We start from the raw sequence: 18,495 nt of genomic DNA on the forward strand, positions 1-18,495 counted from the left end.
ATGCAATGTAGAGGTTTTTAATATGATAGCAGCTATTTCTCTCTGGGGCTTTACATCACTGCCCTCTAGTGTTTAATTGAGGAAACTACAACGAAAAACACCAGGTTTGAGTGAGACAACACAACAGAATAATAACTTTTCACTAGACATGATCTTACAAACCTGCATGGAGCATCCAAGCGAGGTGTTTGGGCATTGGGCTGTGCTCATATGAAATGGACCTGACCAGCATGCCAGCACCAATCATGGCTGCAAACGTTGCTCCAATAGCCTGGGTTGGAACAAACAGTCAGTGTTCATATTAACAATCTACAAATTCTCCATTTATCTCTGAGCTACTATTGAAATATACAGATATTACTAAACCAGCTCCATAGTGTATTAGCATTCAATTTTAATTTGAAAATAAATGTTGCAATTCAGTCGTCTGTCCATGGTGGGTCCGCTTTGAGTTATGACGCTTACCAGCCAGGATCCTCTCATCATTAGTCCCATAAGTGCCGGGGTCCTGCTCACTGCTACAGCTGACAGAGCTGTCAGTCCAACACTACCTGCAAAGTACATGTAGGTGGAGTGGATCCTGTCCTTCACATACTGAGGCCAGATCCTGCACAGAGAGGAAAGAGCCACATGAAGGTGGAGCTTTTAAAAAGGTACAACACAAACACTTTCTACTGATCCAAGCTGGACAGACTGGCCAACCCTGGAAAAATATGATTTTCAGCTAATTTATGACGACAATGTGGCTGTAAAACCCCAACCAGCCTAAACAGACTTATGGCTATGGTCAAATAAATATTTTAGAGCTGGTTAATACAACTGCTCTCATTATAAAAATACAGGCTGAATATGAACATGGCTGCTCGATCTATAGAAGCAATCTCATCCCTCCTTACATATTGTACTTAATTTGGGGGTGTTTCCTTTCCTTGAAATTTTCCTGAAGAAAGCAAAGTTATAGACTGCAGTATCCCCCCCCCAACACACACACACACACACACACACACACACACACACACACACACACACACACACACACACACACACACACACACACACACACACACACACACACACACCTTGCAGGCCACAAGCCCATTCTGCCTTTTACACACACCCCTCCTGGTAATGTTATTTCAGCAGCACATGCACTTGCTTTTTTTTTTAAATCGTGCTGTGATCTGCTCCTCTCATTACGGTTATGGGTTTGGCTGCAATAATAATTATGAACACACACTGAAAAGTCACATTTAACAATCTACAACACATGGACAATATAACTTAATGTTGCTTTGCCAACTTAAATGCCTTGTGAACAAGCAAACTAGCTTGCAAGTTACATAACGTTAGGCTAACATTATTAACATTAAAACATTTTCCCAAGGGTCTGCGTTAACTTATATTAACTCAATTCACAATTTCAACCTGTCCACATCCATCCCAGACTGTTTGCCATCACAAAGGAGTCAAAAGAACTGTCCTCACTTGAGGAACCAGCCAGCCGTAGTGAGAGGGGGGAACGAGAGAGATAAAATCTGTGTCGTGTTTCTGTTGATTTGCAGTCTCTTGAAATGACATTACGCATTTATCAATCATGATCAGGAGGAATGAATCTAGCACCATGATTAGTTGAACTCTCCTTCTTTTGCTTTTTGGCAGGCTGCTGCCTCTCGCTATTAGACTTGAATACTGCACAATTGAACTCACAGACGTCAACGGCTTTTTGTGTAGTTTAGAGTGACAAATTGTACCAGCACACTCCGATGTAAAAATGTGAACTTGCTACGCACAATGCATACAGGTTGGCAGGTCTGGCTTGAAGATAAAACTTAAGAGCTGCTGTTACTCACACTGCTTTCTCAATGGCGCCGATTTCATTGGACATGCCGAGTCCATAGTAACACAGAGCTCCAAGGCCAACTGCTGCACCTCCAGCCAGAATCATTCTTCCCATGCTGTCAACTAGGAACACAACAACAATTATTTTAGTCGCGTTTTAAAATGTGCGCTATGAAATAAATCATATCATTTAAAAAGTGTTTCAGACAACCACTGTGCCTGTAAGAGGTAAAAGGTTTGCAATTTTTGCATTGTAAGAAATTGTGGCATCATAGTTATTTAATTTTCCATTAAAGAAAGTTTGAAACTATGACCTTAATAAGTACTGGCACAACTATGGTTTCTGACCTGTGTAATATAGAACTAATAGTATTTACTTTTAATTGCGGTATCTGTTGCTGGCTCAAAAGCTGCTTCCTTGAGCTGGTCTCTACTTGTCCTTGCACGGCGGAAACCAAATCTGGCTTTGGAGGAAAATCCCTGGTGAAAGAACAACAAGTATTACACAAAACTGCAAATGTTGATTTAATGGCTAGGATTTCACGCTTAGCCTGAAAACCATCTGGGAGTGGTCAACATGCATCTGGCCAATATTAGTTAGGATTGAGCTTCTATCATTTCACATTTAAAATATTTAGTTGGCAATCTTGTTAAGGGGGAACAACTGATTTTACACATTAATTTAATTTTTACACATCTATTTACAACTGCATACATGAAAAAAGGTCTACAAAGCCTCCAGAGGGAGCTGCACAAAATCTGATTAGTTGATGTCACTCGAGGCAGCATTGGTTGGGGCTGAAGACTACAAGTTTGAAAATGGAAAAAAAAGGTGTGTAGAATTAGAAAGAAGTGAGGTTACTAGACCTCTTGTAGCCTGCAGCTCATCTCCACTTGAGGCTAGCGGCTCAAGGGGAAATGCCGTATTGATATTTGATCCTTTTTAATTTCACTGTCCATAATGAAATGTAATAGGAGTGCAATACTAAATCAGTAGAGCTCTCTTTTAAAAAGGACCTTTCCATGAGAACTGATGGGACAAGACTGGCTCAAATTTGCCAATTAGATTTTCTTCTTAGCCCTCATACCGCTGAATCGCTGCCAAAATATTTAATTTTGTAATGATGCTGCCATTCAGTCTGAATATCATGCTGCAGTTGTCTACCCTCAGCGCCAGCTTTCTACTAATTACTTTGATCGGGACCCAGAGCAAGGGAAATGGTCAAATCTTAGACATCAAACGTGTTTCAAACAATATCCAGTTTACATGACAAAATTTAGAGGCCACATTCTCTGGCATTTTATCTAATTCTAGTCTGTGTAGACTTAGTTTCTAGTCCTTATCTGCCAAGAATGAGAGAAACTACTAATAGGACAAGTCAAGAAATCTCTGATTTGAAGGTTGTTGTATTACATGCAATATTTTAGGGGTTTGTTTCATTACATTACATCCACTATTTGATGCAAACATGTCTATTGTTGTGAACCAAGACACATAAAAAGAAAGATCTTAGTGAGAGTAGAATATTGTAGTAGCATGTGTGAGCTGACACAATAATAATGTTACAGTGCATGCACCACTCAAACACCATGTTAGGGAGCCATGTATGCCATCCTGAGAATTAACTCTACCTGCTGGGGCCTGAGCAGGGGTGGACAGGCCTTCAGGGTGGGTACTCTCAGGGCTGGGGAGCCCTGGGTCAGCACAGGACGGAGCCCGGCGAGCGGGAGGCTCCTCAGGCACGTCAGCCTCGCCACCAACATAGTTACGACGATTTATTATCCTCTATCTGTCAGAAAGATAAACAGAGCGTCAGCTAAATGAGACAAGACAGACAGGCGTAATACATTTCTATTTGTTCATGTTTGTGTCCCAAACCAGTTAGGCAACAAGGTTAAAGTGTTCTAGCAATGACACAAACCAGTTAGTGAGGAAGATAAACCTCTGTATCATCACACTGAACGTGCGTTAAGTAAGCTAGCTAACGTTAGCTTGAATAACATAACTGCGTAGACTCCAGTAACTACAAGCATTTTAAATACCAGTATTGCTGTGTTTAAGTCTAACTAAATGCATTAACTGTTCACTTAAAAATGAGTTTCCTGCTGTAATCTTGTTGTTTTTTAAGATACTTAGCTTAAAGTTAAGGTTACATACCGAGAGAGCAGACTTTGTCGTTCACCTTTCTAGATACAAGTGCGCAAGTTCCTGACGCAATTGTTTTGCAACCTTCCTGAAGATTCTCAATATGTGCGTCATCATTAAGCGACAGGTTTCATGGGAGTTGTAGTTCTAAATCAGTCAGCCCTTCGTAATCCTATAATACTGTAGCATAATCAGTGGTTCAGATACCTTACTTACCCCTGAGTGATATATTATTTTATATTATATCATTGTTTTATTATTGCTGATTGCGTAATAAGAAAAAAAAACTCTTTCTATTCAGGAAGTTTTTTTCATCTTACCTCTAATAAATTATTTTCTTTTTGTTGTGTGGTCTGTTATTAATACTGTAGCACTTTGAGTTTCACTGTGAATGAAAAGTGCGGTACAAATTAAATGTATAATAATAATAATAATAATAATAATAATAATAATAATAATAATAATAATAATGTGTTAATGTTGTAACAACTGGAAAAGTTAGAGACATTTTAACTATTTTACACAATGTTGGGAGTTTAAATCTATGAAATAAATATATAAATCATATTTCATAAACTGACTTCATGTTAAATTTTAATCTGCAAAGTAACACTTTTTGTATAGTTCAGCAGTTTAGTAAGTTACTTTCCACTGCAGATAATATAATATAATATAATATAATATAATATAATATAATATAATATAATATAATATAATATAATATAATATAATATAATATCATAGACAGGCCTATCTGTATGTACAGGTTTCTGTAAAAGTTGAGATGCAGTTTGTGGTTTTCTCCACTAGATGGAGTGCTTCGTCTTTTGTTGTGGCTACATCAATATCTAATATAAAATAGGCCTAAATAACAGTAACACATAAAGACAAAATTACCACAATATTAGGCCAACATCTCATTGTCAACCCTAACATTGTTTATCATGTGGTTTATAGGTGTAAAGTTAATTTTGTTATCTGTTATTAGAAGCAGAGGGTCTGTGAAGGGTCCTGGCAGTGCGCCTCGTGCCTGAAGCTCCGCTCCTTTGGTCCAAACTTTGCCATGTGATCCACTGGTTCGCAACTGTTGGATTGACTTGTCATTCAGTTCACCGGGCAGCCTGACCCGCAGCCTCCTTCATCATGTTTCCATCTGATCCACAGGTTTTACGCACTAAAAGTAGTCCTGCTGCTTGTCTTGGATTGGACTGTTTTTCGTCACACGAGTGAACTAGTCTTGGGAAGTAATGGGATTAATTTCTACCCGAAGTCGCTCTTTGAGGAAAGGCTGATCAACTTCAGGGATTAAACGAAGCGGGACGCATTCAGACACCGCAGCTCATCACAATGGTGGGTATGGGAAGCGGACACGCTGTTCCTCATATTATTATATCCTATTTGAAACTTAAACAACATAAATTAATAATATCACATGGGTGGATTATTAAGCTTTACAGAAAAAAATACACTATAAAGTCACTCCACAGTTCCTTATAGAAGTCACTTGAGGGAGGGTGACCTTTCATTAATAGTCTTTTTATTAACAAGGCATGACTTCAGTTTGGCTGACTTGTCCTTTTGACCTTTAAATGCAACGCATGTTCTCCAGAGACCCAAACCACAGTTGTAAAAGAAAAGTCTGACTTTTCCCCCATTTAACTTTCTGTTAAATCTGTCTGTTTAGAAACTGACAGCAAATTTACTTTTAAAGTAACATCCATGCATGTTTTTTGACTTACAAGTGTTCTGCATGACCATCACATCTACAAATTCAAGTGCAAAATCACCACATTGTCCAAGAGATATTTTATCAACAAGAGCATGTATCTCTCCTACACTACAATCTTGATTAAACCTGTTGCCTGCATGCCATACTCCCCCGCATCCCCACCCTTACTGATTCAGCTGAAGTGCTTCTTTTGATAAAAAAAAGACATAACCTGCCAAGAAATAATCCCCAACACTGCATTAATGAAATAGTTAATTGTAATCATATACCATGTTGATACAGTCACATTGATTTATAGAATTTAAGATGAGATTCTTACTTAGAAGTATTTTGGACCAGTTTGTTACAGGTTAACTGATACTGTGTGTGCACAAGGGATATTACACTGCCAGTAACCATAGCAACTAGGGCTGGGTGATATTGACAAGATCAAATATTGTGATATTTTTGTCCAAATACCTCAATATCGATGTTGTGACAATATTGTAGGGATGGCAATTGGTGCTTTCACAAAATATTTACACAATGAGATTTTTGATGAATAATCACCAGTAATGTGGATATAATAACTAAGTGGGTAAAGACAAATAATAAAACAGAACAGTCTGGTAAGTTCATTACCTTACTGTAATGCAGACTTTAAAACCAGGAAAAGATAACACTTATGCCATATCACGATATTACAATATCCAAACTCTAGGATGATATCTCACCTCCTATCATGATATCGATATAATATCAATATATTGCCCAGCCCTAATAGCAACAATTACCAGATAGCTTGTAACACTCACTGAAATAGGCCTAAGTATTAGTTTTACTGACAACAAATAAACTTTGAAGAGATTTGAATACAGCCCACTTTGCTTACCTTTGGTAAGTGGCCATAACATGTAGTGCATGAGATAATATAGGCCTACTCCTAATATACTGTAGGTGTCCTGATATAGAAACTAATGCACTCTGTCACAGTATTATAATTTTGTATTGTGATATGGGCCTACTGTATATAATGATAGAGTTTAAATGGCAAATTATTGTTTATATTTTCTGGAAAGTCAATTGAGAAACAGTTTAGATAGTGGTGGAATATAATAAAGTGCATTTACTCAAGTACTGTACTTAAGTACAGTTTTGAGGTACTTGTACTTTGTGTATATATATGTAAAATGATCATTTATAAAATATGAACAGTCATAGATTGCACTACCCAACAGTAAATTATCTCTACCTTGACAACATTAAAATTGTGCTTATGAGTATCTCTCAAAGAAACAGTATTGATACTCCAATAATATGTATATATATATGTGTAAATATAACACTTTAAACGTACTTTTTAATACTTTAAGTAGATTTTGCCATCAATACTTGTAATAAATGTACTTTTACTTAAGTAGGATTTTGAATACAGGACTTTTACTTGTAATGAAGTATTTTTTTTGTCATTGTAGAATTGCTACTTTTACTTCAGTAAAATATCTCAGTACTTCTTCCACTGCTGAGTTTACATAAAATTACCAGGTGAGAATGTTTGTTTTTGGCTAATCCAGTTAATTAAATAGCTTACTTGAAAAATCAAGGTACAACATGTCCAAAATAATCTTCAACAACCAAAAATATAGGTCATAAAAAATCATACAGAAAAACCTCTGATGGTTGACAAACTTTCTTTCATCTCATGGTATATATCATCATATCGCCTAACAGCACAATAGTATTTTTCCCTGTATTGACACACCTCGTCCTGTAATGGTAACTTAGCCTGAACACTGTGTTTCAGACAGCACTTCTGACATCTGACAACATTGCTTTCTAACAACAATATGATTTGAATGGAATATTCATTGGTATTTAGTGTACATCTGTAATACTATAGTGGCTGACTGGTGTTTAATTTGTCTTCACATAAGATTTACATTAAATAAGAAGCAGCTATTAAAAGCATTTGTAACAAAATGATAAATGGTGTAGTGGCGGTTTTGTTATGAGCAGATGATCAAACGTGTCATATGCCTCAGCGGTTTATGAATATTCAAAAATGTCAGCTCGTGTGTGTGTTTTTTTATTACTTTACACAGCAGATGCAATAAGCTGAGATAATTGGTGTAGATCTAATTTACCATATAAATGACAAAACCTCAGACCACTTATTTTCTTGATAAATTCTTGATGTAGATTTTTTTTAATCATACAGTATATGGAGAGAACTAAAACTGCTTAAATACATACTACGTCCCACACAACCACTCTGATATAGAAAAAGTACTGTAAATTTATGTCAAATAAACTTTTTCACTGAGAGAACAGTAATCTTTCACTCATGTCTTATTCATCAGGCCAAATCATTTTTTGAGCTCGTCTTAATTTGTTCAGGTACAGTTGCACTAGAAAATAAACTGCAGAATAAATATGCTGTACTATAATTGTAATCTGTTGGTTTTAGACAAACCGTGGCTATATTTGTACAATGATAAATTATCACCGAGGGCTTAAAGACTCAGTAATTTCCCCTGGTGCAGCCAACTATCTGACCAGTTCTACATGACTTGTAATATCCAGGGGCTTAGTCACTGACCCTGTGACGTGTGAATGACCTGGGAGTTTATGTTCCGCGATCTCAGCCCAAGGGGGGTTTAGAGTCACTCCTGTGTAAAGAGACCTTTGTGGTTGTGGCATGCGGCAGGGTGGTGCAAGACGGAGCTGATTTTTCCTCCTGGTGAAAACGTGTCTCAGTACACAGGCTGTTCACCTTTTCATTACACACTGGTCCACGTCAACAGTGCTCTATTTGAGCTGTAATCTTCCCATTCCCTCTTAGAGAATTTCACAGGCACTGTCCAACCATGCCCTGTGTTTAGACTGCAGTCATTTGGACTGGCTTCTATGCTCAAAACTGGCTTGGGACAGATGTTGCGACAGGATGTGAGAACTGGATCTCCAGATGCATTACACAGAAACTCAAAGAGATTCAGGCTCATCAGAATTCAGAAAATGATGGCCATGTATTTGCAAGCACTGGCAAGCTTTCATTTCCTACACAGTGCTACTTGTTTTGTGTCAAACACATGACTACCTTGCTGAAGTGAGTGAAAAGGTTGGTCTGTTGGTAGTGGCTCTGCTGATTAATAGCAGCAGTTTCACTAATGTGTTGCCCTTGAGGCTAGACCTTCAAACATTTAACAATGATCCATAAGAAATCGCAGACACACTCAGGATTCAGTTTGTGGCACCTGACAGATCCAATAAACAAATGTTTTCACAAACCCAGACGTCTGATTCAGGATTTTAAAAAGACCTACTGTAGACATTTGTTTGCTTACTTGTGTACTTTTTCAGCTCTTCACAAGCATCTCTTTAAAATTTCTAACTCAAGCATTTTTGTGGGCACACATCAAAATCACACTTTGCCAATTTCCCTAAGGGTGGAGACTGTCTCATTTACTCTTGTTGTGTTATTGACCTCTTTCACTGGCACATGAGGTAGGGAGGATTATGGTAAAATCTGAAGATTAGTAAGGGATCTGAGCCAAGCTACCATTATCTCAAAAGTGAACTAATCTTACTAATCTTTCAGGAATGTGCAAGATATTCCCAAATATGCATCATTAAATCCACCCTTATCTTCATTTGACTACCTGCTGTCTTCCCTCTACAGACTTACAGAAGAACTAAAAGGCCTGCAGGCTCAGAGCACTTCAGTGTATGACTCCATGACAGACAAGCTTTTCCCCTTCATTTCTGTACTGTACAGTTATACCTCTTAGCATTTGGACATGTGTCCTCCTCAGTGTCTGTCAGTATTTCAGAGGAACAAAGGCATATTATGAGGAAACTGTGAGCCATTGGCCCATCACCAGATGGTCTTCCTTACCAATAGCCCATGTTAGTGTTGAAAAGATCTCCTCCCAGTGTTGACATGGAAGAGCAGCTGGCAGTTTGGACCACAGGCTGCTCTAAACCTTCACCATTGGGAAGAAGGATTATCATTCTAAACCAGACAGCTCTGAGTTTTTGAGCAAACTGCTTTGCATTTTTGGAATTACAGTTAATTACAAAACTTTGCTTGATTGTGGTCTGTCACTTGTTTTTCATTTGTGCCCTCACAGTTGTTTTTCAGCTCATTTTTAAATAACTTATACTCAGACAGACTCATAAATAGTTTCTCTGTGTGCACCAACCTTCAGTCTTGCTTGGTGGGTGGGCATGTTCCTGAAATGCACTGGTGCACTTAAAGATAACAAGGACTTCCTCGTGGGAATGACTGGATTAGATTGCAGAAATACACACTCAGCTATTTTCTATTCTTACCTTGTTATGTTATATTTTTGTCTCTGAGTAAATTCACTCCATTTTAGAATACAGTACAGTGATGATGTGGATGCCTACAAATAGAGGAAGATAAGACACACGGGAAGGAAAGGTACTTTGTCTAACCACTACTCTGACTAGGCATCACAGTGCAGTTTTACATATGCAACAATAGACTGTCAACTTCCCCATATGATGACTACTTAAAACAAATATCTTTCAGTGTTACGACAGAAAGAATTGAGACCCAAGTAGCTGCTCTCAGGCACGCTCAACTGTGCAAAATGTGTAAATGACAGGTTGATGTTCATTTCATTTACAGGATGAAACATCGACTACAACAGGGAATACAAATAACTGGAAGGCTCTTTAAGAAGGCGACTGGAGACTTGTGAGATTGGCAGAACCTATTAAGAAGCAGTCTGTAAAAGCACATCCAGGCACAGCTACATCTAAGAATGAGGATCAAATACACAATATCCATCGTCTTTTTTGTGGCACTCGTTATCATTGAGAAGGAAAACAACATTATCTCAAGGTAAGTCCATTTCAGTGATCAATGGAGCGCTTTGTGATTTCCAGCAGGTTTATGTAAGTTTATCTCCTCCAAGCTTGAAACATATTTTACCAAAACCTCCTTCAGCAACACAAAATTGCTGCAAATGTCAAGTTTGATATTGAGGTTATGACTTCTTTCTCTTAACTTTGAAAATAACATAACTGTGATTCCTCTCACACTTTCAGGGTGTCAGATAAGCTTACCTTAAAGCAGACCCCCCAGACCCCTCTACAGCCTAGTGGTTTTTCCCACTTACTGCAGAAACACAATGCTTCCTTCACCTCATTCAGCAAGATGAACTCTGCCTTCACACTGATGAAGCGGCGCCTGGAGAACTACAGCGAGCACCAGGAGGTGATGACAAAGGGAAGGAAACATATCCTCCTCTTAGCCACCACCAGGACAGGTTCCTCATTTGTGGGCGAGTTCTTCAACCAACAGGGCGACAACATGTTTTACCTGTTTGAGCCATTGTGGCACGTGGAGAAGATGTTAACGTTGGAGACTGGCGGCACCAATGCTACAGCAGCAGCCAAGGCATACCGTGACGTGCTCCAGCAGCTCTTTCTGTGTGACTTCTCCCTGCTGGAGAGCTTCCTCGACCCCCTCCCTGTGGATCACATCACCACCGCCCTCTTCCGCAGGGAGTCAAGCAGCTCCCTGTGTGAAGAGTCAGTCTGCAGCCCGGTCATCAAAGGGGTCTTTGAGCGGTATCGCTGCAAGACCAGGCGCTGTGGGCCCCTGAATCTGACTTTGGCGTCTGAGTCCTGCCTCCAGAAGGAGCACAGGGCCATCAAGTCGGTGAGGGTGCGCCAGTTGGAGACCCTCCGTCCTTTGGTTGAGGACCCACGTCTAGACGTGAAATTCATTCAGCTTGTTCGGGATCCTCGGGCTGTACTAGCCTCACGCATGGTGGCCTTTGCTGCCAAGTACAAGAACTGGAAACAGTGGGCCATGGATGGAGATGTGCCTATTGATGATGACGAGGTGAGAAAGCTGAAGGGGAACTGCGACAACATCAGGATGTCTGCAGAGGTCGGCCTCAGACAGCCACCATGGCTGCGCAGGCGATACATGCTGGTGCGGTACGAGGACATTGCCAGGTTCCCAATGAAGAAGGCAACCGAGATGTACAAGTTTACTGGAATCCCATTCACTCCACAAGTGAAATCCTGGATCCTGAAGAATACGCAGGCCTCCAAAGAGACAAGTGGTGTTTACTCTACACAGAAAAACTCCTCAGAACAAGTAGAGAAATGGAGGTTCAATATACCATTCAAAATAGCCCAGGTTGTACAAAAAGTGTGCGGGCCGACGCTTAAGCTTTTTGGATACAAATTTGTGAGCAGTGAAGAAATGCTAACAGATAAATCAGTTAGTTTGATTGAGGATAAAGTGTTCAACTTTTTATAGACTTTGACCAACATGAACTCTGAACCCTGATGCATGAAAAACCATCCTTCGGAAAACTCTGGAATGACTGATATTTATTAGGGTCTTTTATCCTGATACAGAGAACTATATATTTTCTGATAGCGTACTATTTAAAGTTTTTTTACTATTTAAAATAGTTTGATGAAGAAAATGTATTGTTGAGCACAAAATACATAAAAGCTTTTAACTATTGAAGCAAGGATGTTTGAAATAATGTTGAAACCTTACATATGGGTATAACATGGGGAAAATAGGAAGCTATCTTTGTTTTTGCACTCCTAACTATTTTCTCTGTCCACCCCAAATTATATTGTTTGCTTGTCCTGCAAGTCTGTCTCAAATTTAATTTCTTAGCAAATATAGGAAAGTCCTGGGGGAGATAGCTATGGGTTTGTGAACAATAATGAGCTGTTTCAAATACTTTCAAGAACCTCCATTAGTTATTTTCATTCAGCCACTCCTAAGTTAGCAACATAAGCTGCTTTTAGACCAAAGAAACTTGAAATGTAATGTCCAAAAGAATGAACTGCTTTGTATATAAATGCTCATGGTAGGAAGAGGAAATACCAATGTTTTGCCAGGTAATTTCTACGTAAGAGATTAAGAAGTAATGTTCCATGCTAATTTATTTATACTTTGCTAAAAGGTCCTTTAACTCCAGCTCTGAATGTACTCCACAGGTTTTTTTCTTCCCTGCAGGGGTACCTTCCTTGCACACGTACTGTACACTGTAGGTTGCTGTACATGCATGTTTGTAATTGGCCAAAAGTTGTTTGAAGTTGTCCTCAGGACTGTAAGGACCTATTTTGTAAAAACAGATGTTTACACTGCTACTGTATGCAAACATTCCAACTGCAGCTGGTTTGCAGGATTGTGCGAGGTTTGTCAGCAAGTCTCTGTCTGTTGACACAAGTCTCTTGGCTAGTGATAAAAAGAGGCCCTGATACTCTGGTCTGACAGGCTAGGTGCTGATGATCCAGGCTGTTTCTTTTGCAATTTGCTTGTTACAATAAACCTGCTTTTACATTGACTGTAAAACGTCTCATTTTAGTGAGGACACAATTTTGACAATTTTGCAACTGTAGCAAGCTGTTACACACTGTTATAGCTGTCATTGTCCTAACTTGTGTGAAAGACTTTCACATTTAAATGACATGAGCACAACTTCTCCATTTTGTCATCTTTGTCAGTTATCTTTTTAACGGTCATACAGCCTTTTAGCAAAGATAACGTGAAAGGAAGTAAATGCAATGAAAAAGATACATACACACACACACACAAACCAGAAACACAAAAAACAGAAGCATCTTTAAATATAATGCACAAATGCACAGTAAAAAGCTACCCTGCAATAAATAGTACCTCTGTAAAGCTTCTAGAGGAATATCCCACTTCACTCAGTGTAAGTGAGGGTCTGCTAATGACTAAAGCCTGTCTTTGCCAATGCAGTTACCCTAAACACATAGACACTACATTAGCAAAGAGGAACAGTGGGCACAAGTATACTAGTATACTCGTCAACACTGAAAGACCCTTCACAAAGTACAGCCTCAAAAATTACCAAAGTTGAATCAGTGCCTCCCTAGACACAGTTTCAAACAAGATGTCTACAACCACACAACATGGTTAGTGGTATAATGTTTATCATGTGGACCATCTTAGTTTAGCACGTTAGCATGCCAGCAATTAATACTAGACAGTACAGCTGTGGCTGATGGGAATGTAATTAGTGAGTAGGTATTTGGTCATAAAACAAAGTATTGCAAAAATTTCAATTTTGACCTGATAATGGCACTAACTGGAAAGTTAAATCCAGAGGGGGACATGAATGTCTGTACCAAATTTCATAGCAAACTATCCAATAGTTGTTTAAATATTCTACTAAAATCCTTAGTTCTCTGGGGACCACAAATATCTGCACAGACTTTCTTTGCAATCCATCCAATATTTGTTTAGATATTTCAGTTTCGACCAATAATAATAGTAATGATAAAGTTTATTTATCAAGCATTTATCAAAACCAGAGATTACAAAGTGCCTCACAAGGACAAAAATGACAAACCAAAAATCAAACATATGCAGGCAAATTCCACAAAATTAAGGGAATAAGGTAAAGAAAATACATCTTCAGAAGCAAAACAATAAAAATAAGAATAGGAAATGTAAAAAATATAATTTAAAAGCCTTTTGAAAGAAATGTGTTTTAAGAAGCGATTTAAAAGAAGACACTGCAAGTCTGAGTTCATCGGGCAGGTTGTTAATAGTGGTGCTGCCCTAACAGCAAAAGCTCTGTCCTCTTTAGTCTTACATCTTGACATGGGAACTGCCAACAGATTCCTGTCTGAGGACCTCAGACTATGTGCAGGTTGATAAGGGGCAAGTAGTTCAGAAATATAGTCTGGAGCAAGTCCATGAAGTGCTTTAAAAGTCATAAGTAGAATCTTAAAATCGATTCTGTAATGAACTGGTAACCAATGTAGCATGTATGATGGTTTCTGTTTCTGAAGCTCAGACATGAAAGGATTTTAGCAATGTGTCTTAGATGATAAAAGCAGGATTGGACAATCTTACCGACATGAATTTCAAAATTCAGGTTGGAATCAAATAAGACACCTAGATTTCTGACAGAAGACTTAGTGTTGTTGGAAAAGGGGCCAAGTGAGGATTTTAAATCTATATGCATATAATCAGGGCCAATGATAAAGATCTTACTTTTATCTGGATTTAAGTTAAGATAGTTAGCAGACATCCAGTTTTTAATGTTAATTAGACACTCTTTTATGGTGGATAAGCTAGTGGAGTTTTCAGGCTTCACTGGGACATATAGCTGCATATCATCTGCATAAAAGTGGTAGTCAATGCCATGCCTATGAATTATATCACCTAGCGGAGCATACATAATGAAAAAAAAATTAGTCTCAAAATGGAGCCCTGGGGCACCCCAAAATGTATGGGAAGGGGGTGAAACATGGTCGCCAATAGAAACAACACATTTGAGGTTTGACAAATAGGAGGTGAACCACTCTAAGACTGTCCCAGATAAACGAACCCAGTTTTGCAGTCTACTGATGAGAATGTTGTGATCAATTGTATCAAAGTCTGTGGACAAGGCTAGTAAAATGAGAACTGAACAATCACCTGAATCAGCAGTCCTTTGCTACTCTAACAAGCACAGTCTCAGTGCTATGGCATTTTTTGAAACCTGACTGAAATTTTTCCCATATGTCGTTATCTTTCAGAGCCTCCATGAGTTGTAGAGTCACTGTCAGTTTTCAAATAGTCAGGGAAACAACCAGAGGATAGTGACAGATTAATTATAGTGAGCAACCATGGGGCGATGGCATCTAATACACTGTGGATGAATTTAGAGGACATAATATCCACTGGACTGGATGAGCATCTGTGGTGTTGGTGGTGTGTTGGTGAGACATAATGTCTATAAGTTTGTTTTGGGAGATGGTGTAAAATGATATAGAGGGGTATGATTGGGACAAGGGGCATCAATTAAAGAAGTGGGAACTTTCAGCAGGACTATCAGGAGAGGGTCCACACTGATTAAAACTGACAGGGTTTATAAGATGATCAGTAGTATTAAAAAGAACTCTGAGTCTGTGCTTATTTGGCTGTATTAAAACAGAAAAATACATGGCTCTTGTATTTTTTACTTGATCATCTAATGCATTGGTTATAATATTACATAATAATATAATATGTAGACGGTGTGTCTTCTTTAAAAATGTGAGAATTCACCATCCATAGTTGATTTACTGACTTACTTTGGAGGACACTATCAATACATAAGTGGTCAGATACATAAAGGTCAATAAAATTAAATGTACCAATACTAATACCCTGAGTACAAACCAGATCCAAAATATGGCCACGATAATGCGTAGGGCTTGTAAGATGTAAGATTGAAGATCATTATTACATTAAAAGGACTTGTTATATTTGTAAATTCAGTGGAAAAAGGATCTGATGGATTGTCTATATGAATATTAAAATCACCAGCTACAATGATTCTGTCACAACTAAGCATAATGGAAGATATAAACTCACAGAATTTAGATAAAAATTGTGGGTTAAGTCTAGGCGGATGATAGATAACCACACAGAGAGTAGGGGTTTCACATTTAAAAAACAAGATGAGACGGAGGGCATAATTCCTGTATCTGGCATCAATCACTAAGTTGCTGCCATGTTTCTGTTAAAAACATAAAATCGATGTTATTTGAAGTAATGAAATCAATTGAAGTCTTGTTTGAAACTGATCTTGCATTGAAAAGACCTAGTTTTACTGAGGTACTATGGGGATTGATGGAATGGCTAGCAACAATACTTATGTTAATCAAGCTATTTACATTCTTCTTGACCCTTGAGTTATTAAGTCTGTGTCCCCATATCACAGGGATAGCAGAAACTGTATTCAGTAGAGGTTTTGAAGCAAGCAGAATGGGCGCATGATTCAGGTGGTAGGAATGCAGCTCAGAACGCTGGTAAGCGAGACTATACAGGTAGAGCTTGCTAGAGGGAGAGGTAATGCATTTGGCATGAGTGTCAACACAACAGTTGTTTTTGGCCTGTGGTCATGAAGTATGTGGTGGATTTCAGCTGTCATTTATGAGGGGCTGTATGTAGTGAGTATGAAATAATTGAGGCTAAAACACAGTCTCCCATGGCATTTGGATGAATACCATCTTTTCCAAAGAAGGACGCACGCTGCCAGAACAGATTAAAATTGTCGATCAAAACAATGTTACGTGTCTGGCATGCAAACTGTAGCCACGTTTGGAGGCTGAGGATCCTACTGAGCTGCTCAACTGCTCGTCCTAGACTTTGGATTGGGCCAGAGATCAGCTACATCATGTTTAAGCTGTTCCAACTGTTGTGGTGCTGTATTGTTTGTGCCGATGTGAATTGTTATGTTGCAGACATATGGATATTTATCAAGGAGCTTGGGGAGTTGTTCTGCAATATCCAGAAAGATTGTTGATATTTGAACTTAACACCCAGCCAAAAACACCGCACACACTTGCATTTCCAAGGCAACGACCAAAAGAGAAATATGGTGGAATTCAAAGCGATGCGTTAACTGTTTGAGTCACTTCTGTTCCTCTCACAATTTATGACAAGCAGAAAAAAAAAATAATCTCGCGAGCACAACAGTCCATCCACGCTCTTCGCCCCTCTGCGGCCTCCCCACTTCTCACTCGACCTGCGTTCAGCGTCTCTGTCCAGAAGCAGCCGTCTGTCAGCTGCAGCTCCTGGGGAGCTGAGAGGACAGCGGCCGGCCAAACTGCCTTCACCAGGCTGACTGACAGCAGAAACTTACTGAACCAAAATAGTTTGCATGCTGCCTGCTCAGATTACGCTTTGCTAGATGCGACAAAAACAGACTCGGAGTGTAAAATAACGCCGGGGGTCTTGGTGATACTGTCTCAGATTTAGTGTGGATTGGTACATCTAATTTAATGGAAGTGTATCTGTTCTGTGAGAAAACACTGTCTATGGGAACTGGCCATGGCCTCTCTCTCCAGTTCGCCAGCCCTCCCCCACCATTCAACAGGTGCCGGAGACTGTCATTCCCTCACACAGACAGCTGCTCTGATGACTTTCCCCTGTCCTGTGCACGAGCACGAACGCCCCCTGCTGCTGACTGACCGGAGTAGTGTTTTGTGGCTCGCTCCGAGCCACTGTGTTTACATGCCCATTTACAGAGCCAGTGCTATGTATGAACGCCATATTTTTTTTCAGCGCACACAAAGAAGGGACAGCTGGAGGACCATGAGGAGATATTCACTGAATTTGACAAAAATTAAATTGGATTAGAATTGCTCACTATACCTTTAAATAGCTGTGATTTCCTCCTGGTTTGTGGTGTTAGTGGTGATAGTGTAAAACAGCGGTGACATTATCTGCTGCCATGCTAAGAACAAGCTGGGTTATCTGGTTTGTTGTGGCAGGCTATCCTTACTGGGAGACTTAAAACTTCAGATCCAAATGTCTGATAACTAAAATCTTTTACTGTCAAAACATACAGATAAAACAACCAGGATCTAAAAGTGTAGCATACAAATGTGACTGGATAAAAATGTCAATTTTTGACAGAGCTTCTGATGAAAAAACACAGCGCCAACACATGCGCAGACAAAAGTAGTGGACAGACCGCCAGACCGACATTACTAACCCTACGCTGCTAGCACATGGCTAAAAAGCAGAAAAAAGAAAGAAAAAGAAGACATCTATACATAAAAACATTTGCAGTTCATTTCGTTTCATCATTCATTATTGATTTCAAAGCCTCTTTACCCTTTGTGTGGTTAATAGAAGTGTCTCTGACCTTTTTTGTCCTATACAGACCAAATGTTTTCTTGTTGTCTTTGCATACTGACTGGTTTGTCTCTGAGGAGGCAAGAAGCAGGATACTGTGGAGGCAGCTGCCTTGACTTCCAGTATGTTTACCACTGTGGGCCCGGC

The 18,495-nt window shown here is 39.1% G+C and overlaps 3 protein-coding genes across 7 annotated transcripts in view; 1 reads left to right on the top strand and 2 right to left on the bottom strand.

Annotated features, from left to right (window-relative positions):
• The window catches only part of LOC121886405 (cadherin-related family member 1), a 106,036-nt gene that overhangs the window by 20,479 nt on the left and 67,062 nt on the right, over positions 1-18,495 (bottom strand). The window lies entirely within an intron of this gene.
• Positions 1-18,495, bottom strand: part of ghitm (growth hormone inducible transmembrane protein) — a 35,647-nt gene that overhangs the window by 2,657 nt on the left and 14,495 nt on the right. Inside the window, exons 1-6 of one of the 2 annotated variants that reach the window (XM_042396341.1) lie at positions 3,998-4,192; positions 3,472-3,629; positions 2,217-2,319; positions 1,851-1,962; positions 466-607; positions 163-271 (exon numbers count right to left, since the gene is read on the bottom strand). In XM_042396341.1, coding sequence (XP_042252275.1) covers positions 163-271; positions 466-607; positions 1,851-1,962; positions 2,217-2,319; positions 3,472-3,603 — 598 coding nt within the window. In that variant the 5' untranslated portion in view covers positions 3,604-3,629; positions 3,998-4,192. Of the gene's footprint in view, positions 1-162; positions 272-465; positions 608-1,850; positions 1,963-2,216; positions 2,320-3,471; positions 3,630-3,997; positions 4,193-18,495 lie in introns of those variants that run through there. The other variant, XM_042396342.1, reaches the window with a different exon arrangement.
• On the top strand, positions 4,444-17,262 carry LOC121886407 (carbohydrate sulfotransferase 3-like). Of its 4 annotated transcripts, none has more exons than XM_042396338.1 (3): positions 4,444-5,335; positions 10,073-10,563; positions 10,770-17,262. In XM_042396338.1, exons 2-3 carry the CDS (start codon positions 10,484-10,486, stop codon positions 11,995-11,997), a joined length of 1,308 nt encoding a protein of 435 aa, XP_042252272.1. In that variant the 5' UTR covers positions 4,444-5,335; positions 10,073-10,483; the 3' UTR covers positions 11,998-17,262. The 4 variants fall into 4 exon arrangements, with proteins under 4 accessions (XP_042252272.1, XP_042252273.1, XP_042252274.1 ...); XM_042396339.1 differs by having other exon boundaries at positions 10,348-10,563; XM_042396340.1 differs by lacking the exon at positions 4,444-5,335 and having other exon boundaries at positions 6,257-10,137; positions 10,348-10,563.

This window comes from Thunnus maccoyii, chromosome 20 (genome assembly GCF_910596095.1).
Source record: "Thunnus maccoyii chromosome 20, fThuMac1.1, whole genome shotgun sequence".
NCBI classification, from domain to species: domain Eukaryota; kingdom Metazoa; phylum Chordata; class Actinopteri; order Scombriformes; family Scombridae; genus Thunnus; species Thunnus maccoyii.